Source organism: Cutaneotrichosporon oleaginosum (assembly GCF_008065305.1).
Source record: "Cutaneotrichosporon oleaginosum strain ATCC 20508 chromosome Unknown ATCC20508_contig04, whole genome shotgun sequence".
In the NCBI taxonomy this organism is placed as follows: Eukaryota; Fungi; Basidiomycota; class Tremellomycetes; order Trichosporonales; family Trichosporonaceae; genus Cutaneotrichosporon; species Cutaneotrichosporon oleaginosum.
The window spans coordinates 30237-47144 of record NW_027072173.1 but is presented as its reverse complement, the minus strand read 5'-3'; the positions used below and the strand labels follow the sequence as shown (position 1 = coordinate 47144).

Genomic DNA, 16908 nt, shown 5'->3' with positions numbered 1-16908 from the left:
GCGAGGAAGCAGTGTGGCGATCTGGCAATGAGCAGAATATTAGAGGGACGGTGACAGCCCCAGTCTTGGTTGCGTGGGGAAATCACAGGCAATGCAGAACTCTGGGCTATGCGCTCGTGACGGCCAGTGGGATGTCATTTGTTGTCAGACAATGCGAAGGAAACTCTGTAACCTCACAGTAGCCGCCCAGAGATCTACGCCAAGCCGCCGATCTCCCTGTTGCGATGCGTGGTGGCAGTACTCGGCTGGCCCCGCGGAGCCCAGGCTTCCCCATCCGAGCACCCCAGGCCGATCAGGCCGAGTCTGAGCGCCGAAGAGTTCTTTGTATTCGTTTCCGAAGGAGCCGCGTGCCTCCGATTGTTAAACCCGTCGGAGCGAGGACAAGACTGTGCTGCGGCCCCCCTCTAGCCTGCCGAGGAGCGAGAGCGGAAGGGCGAGGACAGTTCCACTGTGGGCTATGCGTGGGATATGGGATAGAGCTTCTCGGTTTACCATGGGTTCCCGGCCAAACTGTCGGGTTGCCTCTCACCTGCCCTCGACCTATCAGCACATTGCGGATTTGCATCTCCAGATTTAGTCACTCCACAGCCACAGCCTTTACGCCGTACCTTTTGACCTTCTTCTCACCAACTCTACTCTCCACTGAGAGATCAAATAAACGACTGAACGCTTTGTGTGAGGGTGGCGGGGATGGAGGTTCTGGACTTCAGAACAAGTCCAGGCCACTTAGCTCAGCTGGTTAGAGCGCATGCTTAACACGAGTGCGAGTCTTCAACGACGACGACGAGTTACGCATGAGGTCGGCGGTTCGATCCCGCCAGAGGTCATCCTTTTGCCTCTAAGCATAGCTGCAGCATGATACTTGATGCTGTTGGACATGGACTACTGGGGAATTGTTGCAGCGTGGCAGTGTGGCAGTGGGTAGTCACGGCAATGATGTGGAGGATGTTACCGATCGAGCTGACGGGGTGGACGGACGGTGGAACGGCGGCATAGATGCACATTGAGAGCGAGCAACGCGATCTACACCTAGCATATCCTGCTTCGGATGTGCCGTAGCGCTCTCTGGGAAGCAAGCACTCAAGCCTGTTTTCATTGCCCAATCCGAACGGAAATACAATGTCAGTTTAACAGGACTACCCTCCACCTCCACCTCCACCTCACTGACTGTCAACAACCTCCTCGTTACTCGCTCGACATTCCGTCATCCCATTCTCACTCCACCCATTTCCGATATGTCTGACTCCGAGGACGACTTCATGTCCGACAAGTTTCTCGTAGAGACCCCTCTCTCCGCCGAGAGCACCTACTCCGCGCGCCGTCGGCGGGCGGAAGCAGCAGGCGCCGCGAAGGCCAAGGCGAATGAGGTACTTCCCCTGCGGGAGCGGGAGAGGGCTGCGCGAAGCGAGGGTCTGAGCCGATCACTCTTCGTGGAGAAGCCCGGAGAGAAGAAGGAGAGGGGCCAAGCGAAGGCGATGGACCTCATGAAGAAGATGGGGTGGAGCGTGGGTGAGGGGCTGGGGCGTCGGCGTAGCGCAAGCCCGGAGCGTCCCTCCGGCTCCGGGAAGGTGGACAGGGAACGCGATGACGAGCCACGTCGCGGTATCGGGGCGCGCGCCGAGCCCATCCGAATTTCGATGTGGGCTGGCCGGCGCGGTCTGGCAGCTCGTAGCCCCTCGCCTCCTCCACCGCCGAAGCGGGGGGAGATCAGCGCTGCGCGCCAGCGCGAGCTCGACGAGGAGGCAGGGAGCTTCCGTGGTCGCCGCGGAGCTGAGGCTGAAGCGCGCGACAGGGAGCGCAAGGAGGAGAAGGCGCGTCAGATGCTTGTCGAGATGGACGCGGCCAAGGGCGTCACGGTATGTCAAGCGGCGAGCAAAGCTGAACCTAGTTTCACCCATTGCATGCGCGCCCGAGCGATCCCGAGTCTCTGCCCCGGCCCCTTCTCCGACTACTGTATCCGGAGACGTCGCCATCTCCGGGTAACTCGCCGATTCCGTCGCCGCCTCTCACTTCCTCGGCACTACCAGCAGCGCCCCCTGTACGGCCGGCCATCCGCAATAACGTCAACAAGGCTGAGGCACTCCGCGAGCAGATGCGTCGCGACATGCTTTCGCAGCTCGGGGCCAGCGAGGATACTATTCGATTCGGAGTGCCCGTCGCGCGCGACGAGGCGAAGAAGGAGGCTGCAGCCGATGCCGCCCAGACGGTCGCCGTCGACTGGCCTGCCCAGGTGCGCGGCACGCGCCGCGTGCTCGCCATGACTGCTGCTGAGCACCTCGCGTATCTTGTCTCTCAGCTGCGGAACGAGCACCTGTTTTGCTTCTGGTGCGGAAGCAAGTACAGCAGCTTTGACGAGATGGACGGGCCCGGTGGATGTCCAGGCGAGGAGGAGGATGACCACTAGCGCCGCATGTTTGGCGTAGCCGAGTAGTATATGTACATGGTATCATTACAGGGGTCCTCCATCTCCATCTGAGTGTACTCGCTAGTAGATGCGCGCCTTCTCGTTGGCGCGGCGCCGCTCGGCCCGCGCAACGGCCTCCTCGAGGGCCGACACCTGGTCGTGCAGGGTGACGAATAGCTCGGAGACGGTGGAAGTCTGATGTTAGCTCATTCTGAGCACCGAACCCCCTCACGAATTCCGTGTACCGCTCGACGAGGGATGCGACGTCTGCGCGCGTCTCAGCGAGCATGCGCTTCCGTGCTATGAGTTGCGTTCGGCCCGTCTCGAGGGCGGGGGCAAGTGCGACAATGTCTGCTGTCAGCTTGCTGTGCTCGGCAAAGGGAGTGGACACAAGGCTTCTGTAGGGGGAGGGCGACTCACCCTCAAGGCATCCAGCACCTGCGATCCCGCGTCCCTCAAGGAGCGCGATCTCGCGAAGTCCGCGCTCTGCATCGGCGAGGTCGTCGCGCGCTTCAATCACCATGGCCGCCTTAGCCTGCGGACTCAGGACATCGGGCACGTTCTCCTCATCGTCGAGACTTCCGCGAAGCAGTGGCGCGTATGTATCGTCTAATGTTAGCCGATCCTGATCCTTCGACGCTGCCGACCGAAACTCACATCGCTCATACAGCACCTTGAGCTGCGGCGCCTGCGCCACCGCTTCCTCAACAGCCCTGGTCGCCGCTGCAACCCGTCGGGACAGTGTGGCGGCGCCTTCCTCCATCTCCACCTGCCGCAGCTGGGACGCCGGCACACCGAGCACACGGGCCTCGAGCGCGCGCAGGCGCAGTTCGAGCGGCATGCTCGCTGCGGACGGGGGCGGGGTAAGACGCTCTCCTGGGTCGAGCGGCGAGAGTTTGGTGGACGCGCGCGGCTCTCGGTGTGATGCTGCCGACGCGGGCCGAGAGGTCGGCAGTGGGGAGGTGATCGAGGTGACAGAGGCGACGGGCGAGGGAGTAGCTCTGGGGAGAGTGGCCATGATGAGGTGCGTGCCCGGCATGCGGGCGGACGCGCAATAGAGGGATGACAACGAGGAAACGATGGGAAAGAGGGAAGAGGTGGAAGAGGACGATGATGGGACGGACAGAAGGTCGCGGAATGGCAACGCGTCCATTTGAGCTGGGATCGTCGTGGGATTCCGTGACATCACCCTCTTCGCTTCTTCTCAACTCTTCTCAACTTTGTCAATTTCCTACTCTCATCTTGACCCACAATGCCCGCTTCACTCCCTCGTCCTTTGTTTGGAGGAGCCATCAGCCTCCCTCTTCCTATCGATTACATTGACGCCAGGTAGGTCTTACGGTACGCCGAGGCGGGCGACATTCTCCTTCGAACAATGTGCGATTGGGTGGCAAATCCACGACCTCGGCGGGTCGCATTCAACACAGCAGGATATCGCGTCACGCTGAGCTGAAGCTTGACATGCAGCAGGCCTTTAAGGAGAGGAGGATTTATCTCATCGTCTTCTCGTTGCTGGCACTGGTGCTCGATCTCGATGGTTGTTGCCTCTTCCCAACCGATTGCGTTTGCGTGTGCGCTTACCTTAGCGACCTTCGTCAAATCCCGGACAACCAGGAGGTTTTTCTGTCGCCCACAAGTGACACCAGCGTAATCCTCGAGGTCCTCGGCCTTGTTGAGGAGGGGGCCGCTAAGACGGACCTGTGGGAGGCGGCCAAGTGAGTCTGCCTGTGTCTTACTAAGCCCTGTGGCAACTGATGTTTTTCCACGCGCTGTGCTTACTCCAGGTTCCACTTTGGCTCACTGGCGCACGACAACGCCGCCCTTGCATCAAATATCACAACACCGCAAGAAAATATCCCAGCGCCACCTCAGCAGGAGGTCTCGGCGTCCGACCTGGCCAACCTCCCCACACCCAAGCCTGTTGTGATTGCCGGCACCCAGACGATCCACAAGTACAGCCATGACCCGCGCGGCGGTCCGCGGCCGGGGCACGAGGGTGACGCACCGGACGACGTGTTTATCGGTCTCGCGCTCTGGCGCATCAATCTTCAGATAGGCAAGGAGCGGAAGCGCGCCGACCTTGTTCTCTCCATCAATGTGCCGGCCGGGGCTGGGACGAAGGAGCGCGACGTGGCTGAGAGGTGGTTCAAGGCGGCGGCGGACGAGCTTAGGATCGAAGACTGGGGACTGTTCGCCAACGAAGTGTAATCGTAGAGCAAGTGCCAGGCAGCAATGATACGATGACAACGTCTAGTGCAGGTGCAGGACATTTCCGTTGGCATTATCCATGCATGATTTCATGGATCGTGCACAGATTGAGCCAAACGCCGTGCGCGCGATGCGGAGATCAATCACACTGACACTGCGGTCGACACGAGCTCGCGGCAGCAAGTTGAACTCTCGATGGACGTCTTCCATATCTCGCAACACCCCATCAGGCTGGTGGCGAGAGAATAGACATCCGTGTTGCGATGGTGCCGATGCTGCCTCTGTCGGTTTCATCGCCTGAACCCAAGGCTACGCATCTCCCTCCTTTCGCGCATCCCACGCTCGCCCCGACGCACATCGTCACCATCTCTTTGAACGGCATGCCAGCGCAACACCGAGCCGATCTGCAGCAAGTCTTCCCACGGCTACTCCTCCCTGCGTTCCGTTCTACGCGATTCACGCCGCAGTCTGGCCCCCGACCCTTCCCCTCCTCTCCTGCGTCCGCGGTATTGGATATCAGTCATACAGTGCATCCCAATGCGAGTGTGAAGGATTACGAGCGGGGCTTCTCCCTGTTTGTCAGCTTTTGTTCCAGCCCGGTCTAGTTCAGCCGGGTGCACTCACTTCTTCTCCTTCCAAAGAGCAAGAAGACCGACGCCCGAGACCTTAACGACCTTGAAGCGAACACCGGGAATGTCACCCTTGGCCTTTCCGCGACGACCGAAGCCCGAGATGAGAACCTCGTCGTTCTCGTCGGTGAAGTTGAGGCAGCCGTCGTTGGGGACGAAGGCAGTCACCTTCTTGCCGTTCTTGATGAGCTGCACGCGCACACACTTGCGAATGGCAGAGTTGGGCTGCTTAGCCTCGACACCGACCTGGGATTAGCGACTGCTACCGCGCGTGCAGCTAAGCACATGGCAATAGAAGAGCGAAGTGTGGGGTCAAGGGAAGAGCCAGACGGTGGGCGGCGAAAATCTCCAAAGCTGCAGCGTTGCGTTCTCTTGTCCGCGCAGTCGTGCACAACGGACTGCACTGCACGCCGACAACGTAGAAACTGCCCAGCGTGCCCGGAGATCCTTCGCCGCTGCCTCCTCTGGCCAGGCCATAACCATCAGGCCATCGCCGTGGCTTCCCTTCCCTTCATTCTCCAACCCCGTCTCGAATTGCCATCCGCCCGTCCGATTCGCCTCACCTTCTCGAGGACGATGCCCTTGGCGTGCGACGAGCCACCGGTAGGCGAGGTCTTGTAGAACTTGCCGAGGGCGCGCTTGTTGTAGTCCTTGTCCGCCCAGCGGTTCTCGCGGCGCGAGGTGCGGAGCTTACGGGCGGCCTGAAGTCCACGCGGCTTGTTCGCTGTTGGGTACGAGCGAAATGACGAACAGGGCGCGCACAGCAGGAGTAGGGATCATGGGCATTCGTTTGGGGGACAGTGGAGTTGGCGGATGGGTGCGGGGGGATGTCGGGCAGGGTGTCGTTGGGATGGGGATACGCGGTGGTACGCGGTTCGGATCGATCGAGAGCGCGGGGCGAGACGGCGAGAAGCACGGGTCAGCATCCCTCCTCGCTGTCACGGAGGCGACTTACAACCCATTTTGACGTTTGATGGATGGAGTACTCGGAGCGAAACGCCTCGCTCGACACCACCCACCGCCGTCCACGGACCCTGGACGGTGAGGTGGGAATTGATCCCGAGAGGGGGGACATAAATCACGTGAGCTTAACGCCGACGGCCGAAGAGCTGAAATCATCAGCTGCGATTAATGTGCCTGGCTCTCACCCATCGGCTATCAACCATCGGCGCTGGCCGTGCTGCCGTGAATTGCCGCCCGTCAGTTCGCCCATGTGCTCTTGCCCACCACCACTCCGCCCACAGCCGCATCGCGAGCGACAAACAGCCTTACGCGACGACGTACCCAAACGTGCTTAACTTGTGGAACCTCATCTGGTCTCTTCCCACTGCCTCTTATCCGCAATGCCCATCGACACAGCCAAGCTCCATCCGGCGTACGCTTCCGCGTTCATGCCGTTCCCCTCCCGCCGCTCCACAGTGTTCAGCGCGAAGGGCATGGTCGCGACGTCACAGCCCTTGGCTGCACAGGCAGGCCTCGAAATCTTGAACAAGGGCGGCAACGCGGCCGACGCTGCTGTCGCCACGGCCGCAGCCATGAACGTGTGCGAGCCGACGGCGACGGGGATCGGCGGCGACGCCTTCTGTCTCTTCTACGATGCCAAGAGCAAGAGCGTGCACGCCGTGAATGGGAGCGGGAGAGCGCCAAAGGCTCTTACTCTCGAGTACCTCCGGGAGCAGGGCGTCACGGGGGACAGCATCCCCCTGACCAATCTCAACTCAGTCACTTGCCCGGGCACGGCCGCGGCGTGGTGTACGACCATTGAAAGGTTTGGTAGTCTCAGCTTGGCCGAGGTGCTGGCGCCGGCGATCAGGATGGCCAAGGAGGGAGTCCCCGTCCACGAGCTAAATGCCGAGGCGTGGAAGATACAGGAGAAGCACGTCAAGGGGGCTAGCGACAACTGGCGAGAGTGAGTGCGAGTGGGAGATGGTGAGCCCCACGTGGCTAGCGGACTGACTCCAGGATGATGATGCCAAACGGCAATGCCCCGCTTCCCAGTAACATCATGGTACACGCCGAGTTGGCGGCGACGTTTGAGGAGATTGCAGCATCGGGGCGCGATGGGTTCTACACGGGCCGCATTGCGCAGGCGATTGTTGACCTCGTGCGCTCCAAGGGCGGACTGATGACGCTGGACGACCTCGCTGGCACCACGGCTGACGTTGTCGAGCCGATCAAGTATGACTTCCGCGCAACTGACGCGGACCCAGGCATCAGCCTGTGGGAGTGTCCGCCCAACGGACAAGGTCTTACGGCACTTGTCGCGCTGGGCATTGTCGAGGCCGTGCAGGAGGTGCATGGCGTCGATGTGCTCGATCTAGAGCTCAACAGCGCAGAATACCTGCATGTGCTGATTGAGGCACTACGCCTTGCATTTGCAGACAGTGAGTGGAACTTGGGCCCATCATGACAGGAGTCTTACCCCAGCGCAATACTATGTCACCGACCCCGAGTTCGAGCACATCCCCGTCTCCGAGCTCCTCTCGAAGGTACGACAACGCACATGCTCAGCTGACCAAAGGACTACCTTCGCAAACGCGCGGCCCTCATCAACTTGGCGCACGCCACGCCCGTCGAGCACGGTAATCCGACGTCGTCATCGGATACGATTTACCTCGCAACCTCGGACGCACATGGCAACGCCTGCAGCTTCATCCAGTCGAATTATGCGGGTTTTGGCACAGGAGCCATCCCCGCCGGGTGCGGCTTCACGCTCCAGAACCGCGGCAGCAACTTCACCTTGCGCGAGGGACACCCCAACAATGTGGCTGGTGGCAAGCGGCCGTACCACACCATCATCCCAGCCATGCTGACGCGCGGCGACGACCTCGTCGCTGCGTACGGAGTTATGGGCGGGTTTATGCAGCCGCAAGGACACCTCCAGGTGCTCTTTAACATACTGCGGGGTTTGAGCCCACAGCAGAGCCTCGACGCGCCCCGCTTCTGTATCAGCGCTGGACTTCCCGATCCGTCAAAAAAGGAGAAGGGGAGCGCTGGGCAGGTCGACTCTGAGATCTGGTTCGAGGAGGGGATCGATGAGAGCGTTGTGGAGACGCTGCGGGGTGCGTTTGGCCAGGAATACACAAAGGTGAGCGCTGATCGTAGGCATGGGACACCGATGCGAAATTGCGCGGGGCTTCGCACGCAAGATTGCGGGTCGTGGGCAGATGGTGACCGCTGTGCGCGACCCGAGTGGGCGCACTGTCTGGGCGGGCGGCAGCGACCTGCGTGGCGACGGGTGCGCCGTAGGTCAGATTTAGCAGGCTACAGCATATGCATGACAGTACAATCAGTCGTCTTCCTCCTTCTTCTCCACCTCTGCCTCCACTGGTTTCTCTATGCGCCCCAGAGCCGCGCTGACTGCTCCTACAGCGTCGAGTGGAAGCGGCAACGCTCCGAGGGCGTACCGCCGCCGACCGAGACAGGCGAGGCGGTAGAACTCTGGCGCGAGCAGCTCGTCAGCCTTTTCGCTACGTCCGGGCGGATTGCGATGCAGCAGCACGTGGTACGTCGCTGTCGCTACGCTGGTCGCTGCGGGTCCCGCCATGCCTAGCGCGAAGGACGCGGGTGGGAAGATGGTTGGTGTCGATCCCGTCCCTCCAGGCGGGAGGGTGACGCAAAGACGATGGTTGAAGCTCGCGGCGGAGGCAGCCAGGGCCTCATCTATAATGCTCGCACTTGGGTCGGCGAAGGTGCTTGGTGGGATGTTGGCGACAGGGGCGCGGGTCCGGTTGGGTCCGTCGCTGGACGGTTCGCACATGAGGAGGCTCATTGCGTCCGTGTGGCCGTTGTACAACCATTTCCAGGCTGGCGTTAGCTAGCGTCATAATCAAACCTCACCGTCAAGTTCGTCTACGCTCATCAGTCCGTAACGGGTAATGCTGGCGCGCCACTCCGTCGCCGCCTCCGCCGCGAAAGACAGAACGACGTCCCACACGCGCGATACTCTGTCACGCGTGGTACATTTCTCCAGTTTCAGTGCCTGTACGTCAAGGGCATCGCCCTGCGCATCCACGACCGCCACTATCGCCGTCTCCCACTCTGGCACCCACGCGTAAGCGGCGTGTACTTGGCGCCAGCGGTTCAACACATCGTAGCTCCGTTGTGGCCATGCCATGCTCAGTTCAGGCTTAGGTGCCTCCTCCCCGGCCAGGGTGAAGGCATGGAATCCCATCCAGAGTTTGGGCATGTCGAGTGGCTTGCCAAACATGGTCACACGGTCGACGTGACGCGGGACTAGGTCGTAGACTTGGAAAGCGATGGTGGCGAGGTTCGATGGACGCAGGGACGACAGTGGAAGAGGGTACACCCAGTTCGTCTGGGCCTTAGGCGCGAGCAGTGGCACCAGCGAGGCAGGCGAGAGTGTCGTTGTGCTTGTCAGGACGAACACGACCGTCGGCTTGCCCACCAACGATGTGCCGCGGAGCCTACTCGCAGTCGACCACACCTCGACCGAGGGCACCGCAGCGACTCCGTCGGTAGCCAGCTCGTGTGCTCCCGCCACTAAAGTCCCAAGTCGGTTCGCCTCGAACACCTCGCTGATGTCCGTGAGGAAAGTCTGGGCGCGCTGGACGTTGTATGCACCAGGGGCACAGATCACGAAAGCGGCAAGGTCCTTTGGTCCGCCGGACGGCATCAGGCCCAGTTCGCGCCAGTATCGTAGCGCAGCAACATTAACGCGCATAACGTTGCTTCCATAGCCGACGTGCACGGAGGGCTGCTCCAGAGAGTATCTCTCGCTGTCCGCGAGAGCACCAGCCACGTCGCTCACGGGCACGCCGCCGCGCACGATCATCGACGCGGGGCGTGGAAGCTCCCGAGCAGTGACGTCGGAAGTCTCAAAAAGAGCGCGAAAGAACGAGTTGCGCACGATTGCGTTTGCGAACAACTCGACGTTAAGTGTCGGCTGCTGCGGCTCGGCGAGGCGCGGCGGAGATGTTGGCGTCGGGTAGTCTGGCTCTGGGCGGATGTCGACCCACGACACTGCCCAGGCACGTGCAAGAGTTGCTGCAGCATTGATATCGAACTGCAGCGATGTCCACTCGCCTCCGATACACACTGTCCCGTCGTACTCAACCTCATCATCCGGAAGCGCGGGCAGCGCCGCCAGTTCGTTCGTTGGTGTCCTGTCATCGTACGAAACCGTCGATGATGGCGTCGGCGGGGCGCCTGTCGTGACCGCTGACTCGCACTCCGAGTCGCTGCCGTCGCTCTCAATATCCCACGCGGCGGTGTACGGGAAAGCAACTGCCTTCTCTTTCCCCGATACACTCTCCCGCAATCTCTCCACGCAGCCGAGCCTCAGAGATGACACTGTAGCTGCGGGTGAGGGCAGACCGTATGCAAACTTTGGCCGCTTGCTCGTGCCAAGTTGCACAGGCGCAAAGGCGTCCGGTACAATATCGATGTAGCGGCGTTTCCGGGGCTCTTCCTCAACTAAAACAATTGAAGGAGACGAAGGCTTCGTCATGCACTCCTCTACCGCCTCAGTGAGTATAACCTCTGGTTCGGGGAGAATCTGAACTTGCACTTCTGTCAACGCCTCAGGCTCATCTTCGAGGGCCGAAGAGAGGCTCGCCGGGGTGGCATCAGGTAGAGGGATGGAGAGGTATGCCGCGGCTGGCGTTGCGAGCACCGCCAGCTCCTTGCCAGTGTGGTCATCTAATGGTGGGTGGGGCGCGTGGAATATCTTCGCGGGACTGGTTTCCGCCGCCGGCGAGTCAAAGAAGTTGAAGTCGTCCTCTGTGACCTCGCGTGGTGAGCCAACCTTGCTTGACAGCTGGGTATTCGTCGGTATTGGCGGGGGGAGCATCACGGGGGCTGGAGTGGTATCGCCCGCCTCTTCCCTGTCAGGAACCACGGTGTCCGCGTCGTCGTCGCCGAACAAGTCCTCGTCCAGCCCCATGTCGACGTCAAGAGCGTTCAGACCCGGAGTCCCAAATGCTGAGGACGTGAAGAGCTCCCCGACGTCCGTGCCAATCGTAGGTGCCCGGCTCACCGCCCTGCTGGCTGTTGGTGCCGGTGAGGTGTGGGCAGAAAATAGATCGTCCGCGTCCGACTCCTTGCTTCCGTCGTCCATAGCCACGTCCCCGTTCGCCTCGGGAGGCTCCTCCTCACCATCATCATCATCATCCTCGGCCGGCGCGGTGTAGCTCCCAAGAAAATCGAATACTTCTGTCGCAATGCTCATGAGGTCGAACGGGGAGCCAAGCGCGCTATCCGGTGGGACGAATTTGGCGGGAACTGGCGGAAGGCTTCGAGCGAGGGGTCTTGCGAGATGGGTCGGCCAGACAGTAAGCACACCATTCGAGCCGCGCCACTTGGTCGCGAGAGCGTGCGGCAATGTGCGTGCGAGATCCTCTTCCCCTCGCTCCAGCGGAACCCAATACACGCTCCAGTCATAAGCACATCCATGCGCGGCCTGCGCGGCGACACGCGCCTCTGACCGCCCATTCTTCCAGCCCGACCCTAAGGCTAAGTCGAAGGCCGCAGATAACCGCACGTCCTGTGCGGGCGTGGGTCCGACAGGCGCGACAAGGAGAGCGGGAAGGGCGAGCGGGCGGAGCACGAGTGGGTCTACGCCAGGATCGGTGCGATTGTGCCGCTGCGGCGCGCATGATGGGAGGGGGCGGAGCTGGGCGGTAAGAATCAACTTGCCGGGTGCTGGGCGAAGGGAGACATCGAAGGGCGGATCAGCCAGCGTGGCGTCAGAGGGGAGCAGGGAAAGCCGTGTGCCGAGCTTCCACGCGACCTTCTCGCCGACTGCGCTCTCAAGAAGCGGCCAAGACTCTGGCGGCGTGAAGGTCGGGACACACTTGTCGTCGGTGTCGGGCGACAAACAGTCCAGCGTGTGTCCGTGTTCTGAGCACGTCACCGTGTCAGCTATGCGGATTGGTTGCGGGACATCAACCTCTGCCCGTTAGCGCAGCGTCCGTCAAGCCGACGTACCTGTGAGGCCGAGTGACTCTAGAGCCGAGGCGGGCGCATCATCCGGCGAGAAGACCCACAGCTCGCGTCGTTCGCCACCGGGCTTGACAACCGCACAGGGGCGCTTAAGCACTGCGGCGGTGACGTCTGAATCGGAGGCGTTGATAGCGAGCCATGCGCGCTCGAGGGGGTCGTTGCGCAGCCGATCTAGCGTAGTGGAAGGTGAGGGTGGACGAGGAATGAAACTGTGCGTGGTGCGGGTGGGCGAGAGTTTGACTTCCGTCTGTGAGGGGGTGCCCGGTTGGCTCTTGAGCGCTGCGACGGGCGAGCGGAGCGCGGTTGGGCTCCTGATTCCAGGCAGAGAGAGGGCCGGCGACGGTGCGACGGCGGGAATGGCTAGGCGCGCCGGGGAGAGACTGAGGGACGCGTCAGGCTTCTCCTCGCCATTCTGCTCGGGCTGCGGAGTACCTGTCGTTTCTGGGGGTGGCGGGTCGCAGGGTACGATGGGGGGAGCAGTATAGACGCGCACGTAGAGGGTTTCTGGCGCGTCGAGGAGCCACAGCCCCGGGATCGGAGTGGTGGGGCGTAGAGGCTGGCCAGCTAGGATGTCGGGGGCCATGCTATCTGCGGCTCGGCATGCTGCTGAGGCAACGGCGATGGGGAAGAAGCTGAGGTGAAAGAGGACGCTGCTGGAGGATAAAAGAGGATGACAATTGGGCGATAGATGATTGCGGCTCGAAGGCGAAGTGATGTTAAAGGGTGAGTGAGCATTTTGGTCAACTCGCGTTTCACACCCACACCAACCAAAGCGGCCCCGCTCTTGCTCATCGTCGCACCCTCACTCAATTTCCATGCCCCCTCCCCTCGCACGACCGCATGTCTCATGCATGAATAAAGAACCCAGCGGAGCGTTCATGACTGTCATCAACGCAGCCCAGTCAATGCTTGGTCTGGTCGCGTGGATGTCATCTCTATCTTGTATACTACAAGCGTTGAATTACAGAAGGTCAAGGAGGTCGCCCGAGCCCGACGATGGGGCCGGCTTAGACTGGGTCTGCTGGCCAGCTGATTTGGGCGCGCCCCACAGTCCGGCGTTTGTTGTCTCCTTCTGCATCTGGGCAATTGTCTTTTGGCCACCATCCTGCTGGGGCTTGCTAGGTGCACCGAGCGAGGCCGTAAATAGGTCATCAAAGGCCGACGCGCCACTCTTCTTCTGCGCCTGGGCAGGCGTCGAAGCAGGTTTGCTGGCCATGCCGCCAGACATGCTGTTCATGCCGCCACCCATACTGCCCATCCCACCCATACCCATGCCGCCCATGGGCTGTGGCCTCTGCGGGGAAGCCACGCCGGACATGCCGCCAAATGACGACTGCGTCTGGTGCGGGGGAGAGGTCATGCCCGAGCCCAAGCCGCCGAAAGAGGGTTGAGACTGGGCAGCTGGAGACGTCGAGGCAGCTGACACCGGCGACATAGGCTGCGACGACGCGTTTAGGAGTGCAAAGAGATTAGCGTTGGCGCCCGACGGAGCGGCAGGTGCAGTCGCTGCAGGGGATGTTGGGGCGGGAGCCGAGGGAGCAGCGCTCTGGAAGTCGTCAAAGTCGTCGTCGCCGAATGCGTCCACAGGAGCAGCAGGCGCCGCGGGCTTGGACGCAGGAACAGCTGGCTCATCATCAAAGTCGAAGAGGTTGACCTCGGGCTGCTTTTGCTGCTTCTTGGGCTCGTCCTTGGGTGGCTTGGGCGGAGCCTGGGGTGGTCGAGAAGCCTGCGCACTAGCGCGCCCGCTTCCAGGGCTGGGTCTACGCGAGTCAAAGTCGTCCGCCCCCTCGTACTCGTCATACTCTGGGCGCTGCTGGGAGGAGCTCGCACGCGCGCTTGACCCGCGGTACTCGTCGTCGTTGCCATAGCCGCCGTAACGCGAACCCGAGCCTGAGCCCGAACCCGAACCACCGTTGTAGCCCCCCCCACCACCACCGCCACCGCTGCCACCGCCGGGGACGTAGGACTCGCTCCCGAACCCGCCGTAACGGCTTCCAGTAGCCGTGTTGAACATGCCCCCCTCATGGCCCTGGTACTTGTTGCGGTTGGAACGAGCCTTGCGGCGTTCCGAGCGAATCTTTTCGACGTCGCCAAGAAGCGCGACAATCTCGTTGGCGCGGTTGCGGACTCACTGTCAGGAGCTGAAAGTGCAGATGAACTCACCATTGATACCCTGGTCCTTGCCCTTCTCGTCAATGTAGTGGAAGTTTCTGAGCATCTTGATCGTGGAATTGTGCGCACGCGCATTATCAACAACGCGCTCGCTACCGTGCTTGATCAAATACTCGAGGAGGGTGAGAGCCTGCGGCATTAGCTGAAGAGCCTTGGGCCGCCGCGTTGCACAGGTCGCGAGGGGGCGTACCGAGAGACACAGACCTTGTAAATCTGGCGCCATTCCCGCGCCTCCTTCTCCATGAAACGCGAGTAAATGGTCGGCATGATCTCGTTGAAGTGCTGGTAGTTGTGTGTTCCCTGCGCAATCTCCTGCATCAGAGTCGACGACGCACCCCTGCTGTCAGCTTCGCAACGGCAAGCCCACATACCAAGGGTCCTCGTTCGTTGCCTCGCGGACCTTAGCCTCCATCTCTGGAATGTTGAGGACGGCGTTCTTGGCCTGGTTGTAGTACGACTTGAGGTCGTACATAGTGATCTGAGACGCCTTGTTGGCGAGGTCTGGCGTTAGCGTTCGCCCGGAGTATGGGGGAAGAGTCATCTCCGCGGGACATGTTGCAAGACACTCGGTGAGCGACGCACTTTCAATGACGTCCATGTTGAGCGAGTGGGCGTTGGCCCTTGTGTTTAATCCAACGATGGATGAGCGATGGGGCAGCAAGGAGTGGTGGTGAGTACGAGCCAGTCGACGATGGAGCGTTGGGAACAGACGACGCGAGGGAAGGTTGAAGCGCCGAGCTGTGACAAGACACGTCCACGCCCGTGCCGCTCAGGGCGGAGTGCAGGGGGGATCCCCGCCGAGGACCTCCACCGGAGAGCGTCATTCCACTGCCACATTCAGGAATCGCCGATTACCCACGGTGAGGCCTGCATTAATCGCCACCTAATGTTCATCCAATCCATCATCACATTGTGTTGCATTGTTGTTGTCGACAGTTCCCTCGCTGCCTCAACCCATTCTTTCTCAACGCGTCTGACACCATGTCAGTCAAGACAGAGGACACAAAGCCTTTAGTAGCTGTCGACGGTCACGAAGTGTTCAACATCCCCGTTGAAGAAGAGGAGCTCGATGTAGCGCCTTCGCACGGCCAGTCCAAGATCTGGGCAATGAAGGTGCATCATTCTTCGCCGCTTCAAGCTAACACCAGATCCCCCGATTCCTTTTGGAGCGCTGGGAGCGTGTCAAGCAGGAGGGTGTGCACCTCGGAAGCTTGATTATCGACAACAAGTCAGTCAGATTGCGGTCGGCAAGGGAAGGTGGATTGCGACTGACAGTGTAGCTCGATTCCGCCAAAGATTACACTCAAGCTGCCTTCCGAAGAGGACAAGGAGCCACCAACGAAGCGCGCAAAGTTGAATACGGAGGGCATTCCCGACGAGTACGAGGTCGTCATGCCCAGCGAACGTGTCAAGAATACGTTTATCTTCAGCGAGAATGAACGCGTGTGGGTCGCCCAGCCTGGATCCGGCGAGGACTCGCAACGTCGCAAGCATCAGAAGGGTGGGTCTCCCTCAAGTCGGCGATGTAGTTGGCCTGCCTCCAGAACCACTCGCAATCCCTGGCCCCCGCAGACATGTTTCTAGTTGCGCAGCCATAAGAGATGACCACGAGAGAGCATTACTAATTCCAGCCCACCCGCGCTTGATTGGTGCGCTCGACCACGAGGCGAGCGTCCGACCCGTCAAGAGCTCCAAGTATCTCAAAATCCTCGAGCAGCGGCGCTTGGATAACGAGAACTCGAAGCGTCCCATCGTCCAGCTGGACGACAAGAACATGTCGCAGGCCAAGCTCAATCAGCTGGCGTCCGGTTTTGCCAACGCGTCCTCTAAGCTTGGCAAGGGCATGATTGTAAGCCCCGGCATCCAGTGGGTTCCGTGCTGACTATAGGTTGGTTCGGCCAAGGTTGCGTCTGGCGAGCGGTTTGCTCGCATGGAACGTCGAGACCTGCAGCATCGCTTGTTCCAGCTGTTCAACGAGAAGCCGTATTGGAGCATCACGGCACTCAAGGCCACGCTCCAGCAACCGGATACTTGGCTGCGCGAGGTGCTCAAGGATGTTGCCGTGCTCATCCGCGACGGTCAGTACGCCAACATGTGGGAGTTGAACGAGTCCTGGAAGGACGTGGGCGGCGGAGACACCAAACCTTCCGTCGATGGGGCCAAGGAGGACGAGGACAGTAGCGAAGAGGAGGATGACGAAGAAGATGAGGAAGACGAGGATGACTTTGAGGTTGTGCCCGTCTAGAGATGGGTTTTACCTGTTTGCTGTTTCTAGAGCATAGCGTTCCTTGCACTGCATACTTCACGCCGTGTCTGCATTTATGTATCAGTAGGTTGTATCTGAGAGAGCGTGGGGTGCTTGATCGTAAACTGACGTGCTAGCGTGACAGCTTTGAAGCATTCTATGCGGGAAGCCAAGGAACCTATCCACGCATGCCTCGCTCGATGCGGTCATCGCTCACAGTCGGCGGTGCCGCCGTAGTTATCGAGATGAAACAGCCAATGACGGCTGCGAATTCGAGATGAGCGCCC

The 16908-nt window shown here is 60.7% G+C and overlaps 7 protein-coding genes across 7 annotated transcripts; 4 read left to right on the top strand and 3 right to left on the bottom strand.

Annotated features, from left to right (window-relative positions):
• Positions 1-1235: 1235 nt before the first annotated feature.
• On the top strand, positions 1236-2404 carry COLE_04478 (uncharacterized protein; the record flags this gene model as incomplete). Its single annotated transcript, XM_018426975.2, has 2 exons — positions 1236-1856; positions 1889-2404. The coding sequence occupies 2 exons, from the start codon at positions 1236-1238 to the stop codon at positions 2402-2404; spliced, it is 1137 nt and encodes a 378-aa protein (XP_018275895.1).
• Positions 2405-2485: 81 nt separating this feature from the next.
• Positions 2486-3422, bottom strand: COLE_04477 (uncharacterized protein; the record flags this gene model as incomplete). The annotated part of the gene is made up of 4 exons (XM_018424320.2): positions 2486-2599; positions 2637-2755; positions 2825-3013; positions 3062-3422. The coding sequence occupies 4 exons, from the start codon at positions 3420-3422 to the stop codon at positions 2486-2488; spliced, it is 783 nt and encodes a 260-aa protein (XP_018275894.1).
• Positions 3423-3656: 234 nt separating this feature from the next.
• On the top strand, positions 3657-4612 carry COLE_04476 (uncharacterized protein; the record flags this gene model as incomplete). Its single annotated transcript, XM_018425579.1, has 3 exons — positions 3657-3733; positions 3991-4119; positions 4189-4612. 3 exons carry the CDS (start codon positions 3657-3659, stop codon positions 4610-4612), a joined length of 630 nt encoding a protein of 209 aa, XP_018275893.1.
• Positions 4613-6584: 1972 nt separating this feature from the next.
• COLE_04475 (uncharacterized protein) lies at positions 6585-8501 on the top strand (the record flags this gene model as incomplete). Its single annotated transcript, XM_018426974.2, has 5 exons — positions 6585-7150; positions 7204-7625; positions 7669-7730; positions 7763-8303; positions 8347-8501. 5 exons carry the CDS (start codon positions 6585-6587, stop codon positions 8499-8501), a joined length of 1746 nt encoding a protein of 581 aa, XP_018275891.1.
• Positions 8502-8530: 29 nt separating this feature from the next.
• On the bottom strand, positions 8531-12787 carry COLE_04474 (uncharacterized protein; the record flags this gene model as incomplete). Its single annotated transcript, XM_018426973.2, has 3 exons — positions 8531-9048; positions 9082-12153; positions 12190-12787. 3 exons carry the CDS (start codon positions 12785-12787, stop codon positions 8531-8533), a joined length of 4188 nt encoding a protein of 1395 aa, XP_018275890.1.
• Positions 12788-13165: 378 nt separating this feature from the next.
• On the bottom strand, positions 13166-14848 carry COLE_04473 (uncharacterized protein; the record flags this gene model as incomplete). The annotated part of the gene is made up of 4 exons (XM_018426972.2): positions 13166-14331; positions 14368-14506; positions 14581-14713; positions 14748-14848. The coding sequence occupies 4 exons, from the start codon at positions 14846-14848 to the stop codon at positions 13166-13168; spliced, it is 1539 nt and encodes a 512-aa protein (XP_018275889.2).
• Positions 14849-15357: 509 nt separating this feature from the next.
• On the top strand, positions 15358-16621 carry COLE_04472 (uncharacterized protein; the record flags this gene model as incomplete). The annotated part of the gene is made up of 5 exons (XM_018426085.2): positions 15358-15489; positions 15525-15604; positions 15657-15877; positions 16008-16225; positions 16265-16621. The coding sequence occupies 5 exons, from the start codon at positions 15358-15360 to the stop codon at positions 16619-16621; spliced, it is 1008 nt and encodes a 335-aa protein (XP_018275888.1).
• Positions 16622-16908: the final 287 nt, after the last annotated feature.